This window comes from Sapajus apella, unplaced genomic scaffold, assembly GCF_009761245.1.
Source record: "Sapajus apella isolate SASKATOON/1434 unplaced genomic scaffold, GSC_monkey_1.0 scaffold160, whole genome shotgun sequence".
Taxonomy (NCBI): Eukaryota; Metazoa; Chordata; class Mammalia; order Primates; family Cebidae; genus Sapajus; species Sapajus apella.
This window is the reverse complement of record NW_022437100.1, coordinates 1337755-1349015: the sequence shown is the minus strand read 5'-3', so window position 1 is coordinate 1349015 and position 11261 is coordinate 1337755. Positions and strand designations below refer to the sequence as shown.

General features: G+C 54.9%; 1 protein-coding gene across 1 annotated transcript; it reads right to left on the bottom strand.

Moving 5' to 3' along the window:
* Positions 1-1171: 1171 nt before the first annotated feature.
* On the bottom strand, positions 1172-5152 carry LGALS1 (galectin 1). Its single transcript, XM_032266693.1, has 4 exons — positions 5024-5152; positions 3531-3610; positions 1961-2132; positions 1172-1365 (listed from the first exon to the last, which is right to left on the bottom strand). The coding sequence occupies exons 1-4, from the start codon at positions 5117-5119 to the stop codon at positions 1219-1221; spliced, it is 495 nt and encodes a 164-aa protein (XP_032122584.1). The 5' UTR covers positions 5120-5152; the 3' UTR covers positions 1172-1218.
* Positions 5153-11261: the final 6109 nt, after the last annotated feature.

Here is an 11261-nt window from a genome sequence, read left to right as displayed (position 1 = left end):
TGCAATAACTCGTTTAATCTCTACTTGATCTCAGCCAGAAGGCAGAGAATCAACTGGTCTTTGGAACAGCCCTTTGATTAGCTGTATGCGTTATCCCCCTTGTATAAAGGAATAAGCTGAGGGTCAGAGAGGTCAGTTCACACGCAGGTCCCACGGCTGGAAGCCCCTTGTTTTCTGACTCCAAATATCTTTCTAGCTCATGAAGGCAAATGAGGGGGGCCTCGTATTCTTTCCTCCACCTCCCTGCCTTCTGCCCCTGTCACCACACACACATTGGTCTGTCCTTGCCTCTTTGCCCCTTGATGTCATTTATGCAACATCTTTCGAGTACCTACTGTGTGCTAGGGCCACTAGGCTGAAAGCAGTTCCAGGGCAGGGACTGATTTTTTTTTTTTTTCCCTGAAATGGAGTTTCACTCCAGCCAAGCCTGGACTGCAGTGGTGCAATCTCGGCTCACTGCAACCCCCACCTCCTGGGTTCAGGCGATTCTCCTGCCTCAGCCTCCTGAGTAGCTGGGATTACAGGCTCCCGCAACCACGCCCAGCTAGTTTTTGTATTTTTAGTAGAGACAGGGTTCACTGTGTTGGCCAGGCTGGTCTCGAACTCCTGACCTCATAATCTGCATGCCTTGGGCTCCAAAAGTGCTGGGATTACAAGCAAGAGCCACCATGCCTGGCCGATTTTTTTGGTTTTTAGACGGAGTCTCACTGTCGCTAGGCTGGAGTGCAGTGCTGCAATCTCCGTTCACTGCAACCTCCGCATCCCGGCTCAAGCTGTTCTTCTGCCTCAGCCTCCTGAGTAGCTGGGACTACAGGTGCCCGCCACCACACTCAGCTAATTTTCATGTTTTTAGTAGAGACGGGGTTTCACCATGTTGGCCAGAATGGTACTATCTATCTCTTGACTTCATGATCTGCCTCCCAAAGTGCTGGGATTACAGGCCTGAGCCACTGTGCTGGCCTGGGACTGATTTTCATTCAGTGGTCACTGGCCTTCCTGCTGTGTGCCAAACTCTCTGTGCTTGGTCTGGGGTGGGGGATCCGGCAGAAGACATCATTAGAACTGAGGAGGTACCTGTGGACAAATGGAATGGAAGTGAAGGAAGGCGCCCCCCACAATGCGCACACACACCCGCACGTGTACACACACACACACACACACACGAGGCTGGTTCAGAGGGAGCAGAGGCCTTTATTGGGGGCCATGGGCTAGCTGGTTTCAGTCAAAGGCCACACACTTGATCTTGAAGTCACCGTCAGCTGCCATGTAGTTGATGGCCTCCAGGCTGAGGCGGTTGGGGAACTTGAATTCGTATCCATCTGGCAGCTTGATGGTCAGGTCTGCCTGGTCGAAGCTGATACACACCTGGGGGTGGGGGAGGGGAGGGGCCGGATTTTTCCAGAACCTGTTCCTCATGCGGCCCTGATACCTTGTGGCTGAGCCTGAGGAGGTGCATTTTTAATAATTTTACTCTAATCCCATGACAGATTTTTTTCTTTTTATTTTTTGAGACGGAGGAGTCTGTCACCCAGGCTGGAGTGCAGTGGCACTGTCTTGGCTCACTGCAACCTCTGCCTCCCGGGTTCAGGCGATTCTCCCACCCCAGCCTCCCACGTAGTTGGCATTACAGGCATGCGCCATCACGCCCAGCTAATTTTGTATTTTTAGTAGAGACAAGGTTTCTCCATGTTGGTCAGGCTGGTCTCGAACTCCTGACCCCAAATGATCTGCCTGTCTCAGCCTCCCAGAGTGCTGGGATTACAGGCGTGAGCCGCCGGGCCTGGCCCCTCCTGTTTTATTCTAACTAACCACTTAGGTTCAAAGAGGGGCTGACACTGGCCATCACACAGGAAGGGAGAGGAGGGGAAAGAGAGCCGGTAGGGCCAAGGTCTCCAGTCACTAACCCAGCCCCGCCCCCGCTCACCCAGCCCCGGTCCCTGGTCCCTGGTCTGCAGCCCACCTCTGCGATGCTCCCGGGCTGGAAGGGAAAGGCAGTCTCCCGCTGCTCAGCCCCCCAGGCGCCGCCGTCCTTGCTGTTGCACACGATGGTGTTGGTGTCCCCGTGGGCGTTGAAGCGAGGGTTGAAGTGTAGGCACAAGTTGTTGCTGTCTTTGCCCAGGTTCAGCACGAAGCTGGGGGGTAACGGGCGGGCTTGAGGCCACCTCGGCCAACTCCAGCCCCACCCACTGACTAGTCTGTCACTCAGTACCCCACGAATGCACCTTGCTGGAAGAACTCACAAACAGAGACAAGAAACCCGGATTGTAGCTCTGGCCCTGCCACCTGCTTCTGGTGTGAGCTTGATCTAGTCCCTTCTCCTCTTCCCCAGTTTCCTCATCTGTACAACAGGGGCTGCACAGGAAGGCTCCCAGGGCTCCTGCTGTGCCGAGGGCCCAAGATTCTCGTAGTCATTAGCATCCTACACTTTTTGGTCAAGGTCAGAGACTACGTCCAGACGGTGACCTCTGGGAGGTTAAGTGTCCTGTCTCTACATCTCTGTATTCCTGGTGCCCAGCACAACTGAGGCACATAGGAGATGCTTAGTAATTATGGGGCTAAGGAACAATACATTTGTTGAGTGGTGATAATCGCAATCCCTGCCTCTGAGGTTTGGCTGAAATGAAATTAGCACACAAGTGTACCGCTCTTAACAGTATCAGCTGATCCTCAGCCTCCTCATCGCCACTGCTCTATTCACTTCCTACACACAGCCACCTTCCCCTTGACTGTCTTTCTTCCTTTTTTTCTTTTTCTGAGACGGAGTCTTGCTCTGTTGCTCAGACTGGAGTGCAGTGGCCTGGTCTCAGCTTACTGCAACCTCCGCCTCCTGGGTTCAAGTGATTCTTCTGCCTCAGACTACCAAGTAGCTGGGACTACAGGCACTCGCCACCATGCCCGGCTAATTTTTGTATTTTTAGTAGAGATGGGGTTTCATCATTTTGGCCGGGCTGGTCTCGATCTGCTGACCTCGTGATCTGCCCTCACTGGCCTCCCAAAGTGCTGGGATTACAGGCGTGAGCCACCGCACCGGCCAACCCCGCTGTTTTTCTAACAAACTGAGGCTAGGTGAGGTTGGTTGACTGGTCCAAGGTCACATAACTGCTGAGAAAATAAGGTAGTCGGCCGAAAGAACGAGGAGTGAAGGAAGGACCGAAGGACAGAGCGAGTGAATGAACGAGCAGACGCAAGGAGGGACTCAGAGGGAAGCCTCACTCCTCTCCCCGCCCTCCCCAGCAGGTCCCGCTCAACCCGTAAAGGGGTGGGGGCGGGGGAGCCAAGGTATTATAGATGACGAGGCCACAGCTGGTTTAGTTTAAGAGGGTACAGCAGGGAGGGAGCGGGGGAGGGGGCGGCATGGTGGGGGCGCCCAGACCCTGCGGGGGAAGTGAGTCACCCAGAAAACGCGGCATCCGCGGCTGGAAGTTAACCCACTCCCCGCCAGGGAGGAGACGTGGGCTTGGCCGGCCACACCCTCCCGGCTGGACCCAGCTCCCCTCCCTGCCGCCCACCACCCCACCTTCACCTCTCACCTCTTGGCGTCAGGGGCCACCTCGCCCCGCACTCGGAGGCACTCCCCAGGTTTCAGATTCAGGTTGCTGGCCTCAAGACCCTGCACAAACAAGCCCCCGCCCAGCCGGGTTAGAGGACAAGGCCTCCACGGCCACGCAGTATCTAGGGGTGGGAGTGGGGTTGTTCCCGCCCTGCATCCTCGGACCAAGCCAAGGGGCAGCCTGGGAACGGGATCCAGCTGTGATTTCTAGCCTCTGACTCTCTACGTGGTCCTGGGAAAGTCCCTATTCCCAACGGGGTCGGCTTGAATCTGTAACGTGAACCAGGTTCTAGAAGCCAGGCTCAAGGAGATTTTGCAGATTGCCTTGGGGATTTTGGACTCAGAGTGGCTTGGGAGGTGGGGTGCTCTGTCCCATCGCAGATGAAGGGGATCAGGCTGGGGAGGGGCCGACACTTGCCCACGGTCACACTGAATGGAGGGGGCTGCCCCTCTGCTGGAGAGGAAGTGGCCAGGGGCGACCCCACTATTCTCCTTTAAGCCCCTCTCTGCGAAGAGGCCCAGAGGCTAGGGAGGAGACCCTGAAGAACGTGGCCCCGCTGCATTAGGGAGGATAGCCTGTGGGCTGGCTCAGGGTTAACAAGATTGAGCAAGCTGCTTGGCACTGCTGCTCCCTGGCACCCTGAAAGGGTGGGCAAGAGTTAACTGGTGTGAGTGGTTCCTTCTGCCAGAAACTTGAACCCTTTCCCTGAGGCCCCAGTAAGAATCTCACCTCCTTGCCACCCCAACCTCCCAGCTCGGGGGTGGTGGTAGGGAATTTCCCTGCCCATCCCCCCACCAACCTGGACACACCACCCTCCACCCCCGACCTAGGAAGGCCCATCCTGGGCAGCCTGTCTCGGGTCCTGGCGACTTTTCAGCGTTCTCTGGAGCAGAGAGTGACTCTCTACCCTGGCCTTGTGCCTGGGACAGCTGCAAGGGGGAGGGGGCAGGAGGCTCTCTGGGGTGGAGGAGGGGGAAAGGGATAGTGGCCTCGGTGTCCCCCAGTTGGCCACACCCTTCTCACTCTCACTTCTCAGAGAGCTGCCTAATGTCAACCCTGGACCAAAATAACTGTGCTTTCAGACCCTGGGGGAATCCAGACAATTCTTTTTTTTTTTTTTCTATTATTATTATTATTTTTTTAAAGATGGGGTTTCACCATGAAGGCCAGGCTGGTCTTGAACTCCTGACCTCAGGTGATCCACCCATGTCGGCCTCCCAAAGTGCTAGGATTACAGGCGTGAGCCACCGCGCCCGGCTATCCATACAATTCTTAACGCAGAGAAGGCCTTGAGGGACCATGGCGCCCACCTCCATTTTACAGATGTGGCCACTGAGGTCCAGAAAAGAGAAGCCACTGGTTCCAGGACACACAGCTGGGACTCGAATCCAGCTCCGGATCTGCCCAACTCTCCTCCAGCCATGAGCCCCTGCCCTATCCCCTGGACCTTGGGGTGGGGTCCCAACACTCACACAAGCCATGATTGAGGGCAGGAGGATGTTCGCGGGACAGGCGCACCAGCTCCCTGAAGGCTCCACCCGAGAGAGATGGGTCCCGGGCGCTCCCATCCTTTTAACGGGACCTGACCTGATGAGCCCCGCCCCCCTGGAAGTTCAGCCAATTGTAAGTCAGGACAGGGCTGGGGGCCACCGGGGGCGGAGTCTATGGAATTTTGAAGCCAGTCCTGGAGCAGAGGTGACCAATCAGAGTGGCGAGCTCCCACCCCCGCCGGAGTCCAAGCTCCACCTCCTATTCTCCTTCATCCTTCTCCACCTCTACCCCCCACCCCCACCAAAATTGTGCTGTGGCAGAGATTGGGGGGAGCCAGTGGAAAATAGTTTGATGATGAGCTAGGCCCATGAGTTGGCGGGAAGGGGCCTGTGGCCAGAAGGCTGGGCTCAGGGGGTGCCCAGAGATGATGGCTGAGGAGGTGCAGAGTCCTTCAGGGAATCAGAGCTGGGGGAGGCCAGGCCGCACCCAGGCAGGCCCAGGGCGTGGCTCCTGCTGCGCGCGTGTCTGCAGAGGGCCACTGACTTAACCACAGGCCCCGGCCCCACCCGGACCTTCCCCGGAAGTAAGGACTGCGGCTGCTGCAGCGCTCGGCTCGCTCTCTTTGCTAAGGCTAAAGAAAGGCTGGGCTGCGCGCCAAGCCTGAGGCTGCAGGGCTGGGTTCCCTTCAGGGGCCTGCAGGGGATAGCCAAAGCGCCCTGGCCTGACAGCTTCTGGCCTGAGAGTGTCAAGCCTGGGAGATGGTCCAGGGTGGTCCAGGCCAGGAGGGGGTAGGGTCCTAGCTCTGTGCACCCTGTCCTCTGTCTTTTTTATTTTTATTTATTTATATATTTATTTTTGAGATGAAGTCTCACTCTGTCACCCAGGCTGGAGTGCAGTGGTGTGATCTCTACTCATTGCAACTTCTGTCTCCCAGGTTCAAGCGATTTTCCTGCCTCCCAAGTAGCTGAGACTATAGGCCCCCAACCATCATGCCCGGCTAATTTTTGTATTTTTAGTAGAGATGGGGTTTCACCATGTTGGCCAGGCTGTCTCGAACTCCTGAACTCAGGTGATCTATCCTCCCTTGGCCTCCCAAAGTTCTGGGACTACAGATGTGAGTCACTGCGCCCCACCCCTGTCCTCTATCTTCACATCTCTCCTCTCAGGCCCCGCACAGCCCTCCTTTCCTCATCTGTTCAGCAGGTATCACGAGCACCTACTATGTGCCTGGCCCTGGGCTCTCAGGATTCAAAGCTGAACGCCTTCCAGTCTCCACTTCAAAGAGCTCATGGTTGGGGTGGAATCTGACCACGACCACGTTAAGAAGTAGATGATGATGACTCTAAGGGAAGCCATGAGAAAGCCCTGTGGTGGGCTGGCAACTAGTTGTATGAGTGAATGAGGTGGGTCGTGAAGGGTAGGCAGAGAATCACCTGGCTTTCCAGCATGGGCGGAAGCTCTGGAATGAGAAGGCCAGGGCTGGGGAATCATGTTCAGGGCACGTGGGGGAAAGATGGGGATGAGGCTAGGAAGCCCACAGGACCTGGATCATGGCGGGTCTCACTGGGCCGAGCATAGAGCTTGGACATTGTTGTATGGGAGGAGGCTGGGGAGCCAGGGTTAGAGGTAGGGTGAGTACTGAGGCCAGATTTGGGCTGTAGAGAAGATCACTGTGGCAGAGAATTGAGGGTGGGGTGCTCACCTTTCACTCAGGAACATGGTGGGGGAAGGGGTGAGGGGCGTGCTGGGTGTTTGTAACAGGGACCTCCTTCTCCACCCGTTCATCCCCACTGCTGGCACCAAAGAGGGAGGAAGATTCAGACCAGGAGTGACTCACATTTGGAGGCCAGGCCAGCAAACCCACCCTGCCTGACCCTGCCTTCCCACCCCCAGGGGCACCTTCCTCCAGATGCTCAAAGCCCACCCTGGTACAGGACGAGAGGGGAGTGTGTAGGGCCCCAAGGTGGACCCAGAGAGGGGATGGGGTGTACCCCCGTGAGTGCCTTGCCCTTCCTTCCAGACCAAGTGGCTGCTTGGAAATCAACCACAGCAGCTTCATTTTTCCCTCCAGGCCTCCTCAAAACCTCAACCATAGGAAGGTCTGGGTGGGGCTCGGCCCAACTTCACGGCCCCTCCCCCGTGCCTCCCCTCTCTGCCACATGAAGGAATGCAGCATCTCAGGCAGAGTCCTAGAACGAGGGCCAGAGGCACTTCAGGTGTGGTCCTCGCAGGGTTGGGGGCAGGTGGGTGTGGCTGCTTTTCCAGCCCAGTAGTTGGGTTCTTGTGGCCTCAGGAGCTGCTCCTACAGCCTCCTCCACCCTGGAAAATGAGCCCAGCACTGGGGAGTGTTTGCTGTTGGACGGAGGGACTGTTCACTTCTCTACAGGGTCTGACACGAGTAAGGCTGGCAGGGAGGCAGTGTGGCATGGTGAAGAGGTCCCCAGAGAGGCCTATTTGGGAGTCTAGAGACTCGGGTGCCGGCCCCACTTGCTATATCCCCCGAGAGCCTCCTGGCAAGCTGCTTCTCCCCACCTGCCTCTGTTAAAACCCACGCTCTGAATGAAGAGACCCCCAAACAGGCTTTGTGTGAGCAACATGGCTATTCACCAGGGTGCGGGCGGGCTGGGGCCGAAAATGGAGTCAGCAAAGGGAGGTGGGATACGAGTTGGTTTTATAGGTTTGGGGTGAACAGTGGAAAGTTACAGAATTTACAGTTGGCAGTTTCTTGCCAGCTGGGAGGGGGTCGTAGGGGGTGGAGTCACGAGGTTGGCCAAGGTCAGTTACAAGGTCCAACGGCCTTGTCAGCCGAGGCCAAAATAAGAAACAACAGAAGGTCTGAGGTTAGTTAGGTGCCACAGGGGTTGATCCTTCTTCCTGCCAGCTACTTCAGGTTTTCTAATTCCGGAAGGCCCTCCAGAGGTGTACGAGTGATTCACGGGGTCGCCAGACCTTACAGCCTCAGTCTCCCTAACTGTAAACCTGAATGAGGTGAATACAGGCTGGAACTGAGGTCTGTTGTGCTAAACAGATGATTCATTGCTTCATGGAGGCTCAATGTTTTCACTTCTTTCTTATCTCTTTTCCCAGGCTCTTACCTTCCCCGGGTCTTTGCAGCACCTCTGGGAGGTCCACCTGTCACCCCCCGACTGGTCCTCAACGGTCTCCTCTTGCCTAGGTTGGGGCAAGAAGTCTCTCCAGATTCCAGTGTCCTCTGTGACAGGAGCTGTGGTTTTCCTGGCTAGGAGGGAAGGCAGGGACACAGGGGCATCGTGGGCCTCTTCCCCCAAGTGCTCAGGGCCTCCTAGTGGCAGCGCCCACTGATCTTGCCAGGCCCTGTGCCCGGCACCTTTCTTTCATTATCTCCCCTCTCCCCTACTTTGTGTCTACCAACTTGGTTGAATTTCTGCAGAGTGAAGTGAAGCTGCAGTTAGAATCAGGAGAAGAGCTGGGCACAGTGGCTCACACCTGTAATCCAGCACTTTAGGAGGCTGAGCTGGGTGGATCAGGAGTTCGAGGTCAGGACTTCGAGACCAGCCTGGCCAACATGGCGAAACCCCGTCTCTACTAAAAATACAAAAATTAGCCAAGCGCAGTGGTGGATGCCTGTAATCCCAGCTACTTGGGAGGCTGAGGCAGGGAGAATTTCTTGAACACAGGAGTTGAAGGTTGCAGTGAGCCAAGATCGAGTCACTGCACTCCAGCCTGGGCGACACAGCAAGACTCCATCTCAAAAAAAAAAAAAGAGATGAGAAGTGAGTTCTGATTGGGGGACTGAATGGCTGCGACTGTCCCTGAGGTCCTGGGCTGCTCTGAACCTGTTTCTAGGCCTGATAGGTGGGAATAAGGCTGCTGCTTGGAAGATTACAGGAGTGATGTGTAAGGAGGGGCTCGATGTTAGTGCTCCCTCCTATGCCCCCCAAGGCCAAGGCCACCACTCCAGGGATTCTCCTCCCCACTAACTGTCCTGAAATAGAGACAGTCAGGTCTCTGGAATTCCTTTGTCCTAGGCTGGATCTTGGCTGCTGAATGAGAAATGGGCTCCGCTTGGTCCAGACAGGTCATCCAGGCCAGCGCGGCCCTTCCCACCCTGCCAGGAACATGGGGCAGAGGTGGGGAAAGGGAGGCCACATCTCCTTCAGCCGGTGGTGTTGAGGAGGGCGGCCCACAGACACCCCACCCACACCCACAGCCAACCTGGCTGCTCCAGCCAGGGAAGGTAGGGGAGGTCAGAGCCAGCTCCCGAGTCCTAGAAGTCAGAGCGGGGAGGAACCCTGAGACACCGTGCCTGACCTGCTCCCCATTTAATGATGCAGTGTAATGTCAGGGAAACCACCCGGGGGGGGCCACTGGACCAAGGTCACAAAGGGAGCTAAGGCCGACCCGCTTTCATCTGCTGAGCCAACGATACCTGGGCTTGAAAAGCTGTATTTTCCCTCCTGCTCTATGAAGGTGGGGGATGTCCCTGGCAACCTGGGCCGTTTTCCAGCCAGGTGGCACCGCAGCCCGCACCCTCAAGCCTGCTCATCCATTCTCGCCTCCCAGCCTTTGTCCGGACAGCCCCCTCCACACTTGCCTTTGGCCTTCCCACTCCTTGTCTGTACTTCTTCTGACTGCAGGCCCCAGCCCTCCGTTAGGGCTCCGCCCTCCTCTCAGGTAAGGTCTAGGTGGGGGCCAGTCCCTTTCATTAGCCCCCCCACCAGGCTCGGGCCTGAACTGTTACAATGTTTTTGGCATCTTATTTTATATTTATTTTATACTTATTTTAGGATTTTACTTTTGATACAGGGTCTCGCTCTGTCACCCAGGCTGGAGTGGATTATCGCTCACTGTAACCTCAAACTCCTGGGCTCAAGCAATCCTCCTGACTCAGCCTCCTGAGGAGTTTGGTCTGACTACAGGTGGGCACCACTGCGCTTGACTAATTTATTTGTACTTTCAGACACACAGGGTCTTGTTATGCTGCTCAGGCTGATCTTGAACTCCTGGCCTCAAGCAATCCTCCCATCTTGGCTTCCCAAAGTGCTGGGATTACAGGTGTGAAGCACTGTGCTCAGTGAGCATTTTATTTTGAAAATAATTATAGACACACAGGAAACTTAAAAGTTTAGAAAATATCTGGGCAGGCGTGGTGGCTCAGGCCTGTAATCCCAGCACTTTTGAGAGGCCAAGGTGGGTGGATGATCACTCCAGGCCGCGAGTTCGTCTTGAACTGGTGGATACAACTGTAATCCCAGCTACTCGGAGGCTGAGGTGGGAGAATCGCTTGAACCTGGGAGGCGAAGGTTGCAGTGAGCTGAGACGTGAGCTGAGAAGTGAGCTGAGATGGCACTACTGCACTCCAGGTGGGGTGACAGAGTGAGACTGTCTCAAAAAAAAAAAGAAAAGCTTAGAAAATATTTGAAACCTGAAGAAAAAAATATATTGGCTCCAAAATACTAAAACTGTAAAGCTGAAATTAATAAATGTTTATTCTACTCAAACAATATGAACTTGGGTAGTCAGAACATTTTCTTTTTTTTTTTTTTTTTTTTTTTGAGACAGAGTTTCACTCATGTTACCCAGGCTGGAGTGCAATGGCGCGATCTCAGCTCACCGCAATCTCCGCCTTCTGGGTTCAGGCAATTCTCCTGCCTCAGCCTCCTGAGTAGCTGGGATTACAGGCACGCGCCACCATGCCCAGCTAATTTTTTGTATTTTTAGTAGAGACAGGGTTTCACCATGTTGACCAGAATGGTCTCGATCTCTTGACCTCGTGATCCACCCGCCTCGGCCTCCCAAAGTGCTGGGATTACAGGCTTGAGCCACCGCACCTGGCCAAGAAAATTTTCATTACACCTGAAAACAACTTAGTAGCTTGGGTCTTCTTACTTCCAAAGCCTTTTCAAGTATTCCTAGAGGTTAGTCCATCCTAAATTAGGTCCTGGTTGCCAAATAACCCCTCAAAGAAAAGTATAAATATACTTCAAAAAATATATATTTAATGTGAGATGAGTGGATTTTAATGTTATCAGGAAGGTTTTGGCTGCAAGTAACTGAAGTGTCAATAGAAATTGCTTTAACATTAAGGAAAACCTTTTCATAAGAAGTCTAGGCCAGTCACAGTAGCTCATCCTGTAATCCCAGCACTTTGGGAGACCAAGGCGGGTGGATCACGAGGTCAAGAGATCGAGGCCATCCTGGTCAACATGGTGAAACCCCGTCTCTACTAAAAATACAAAA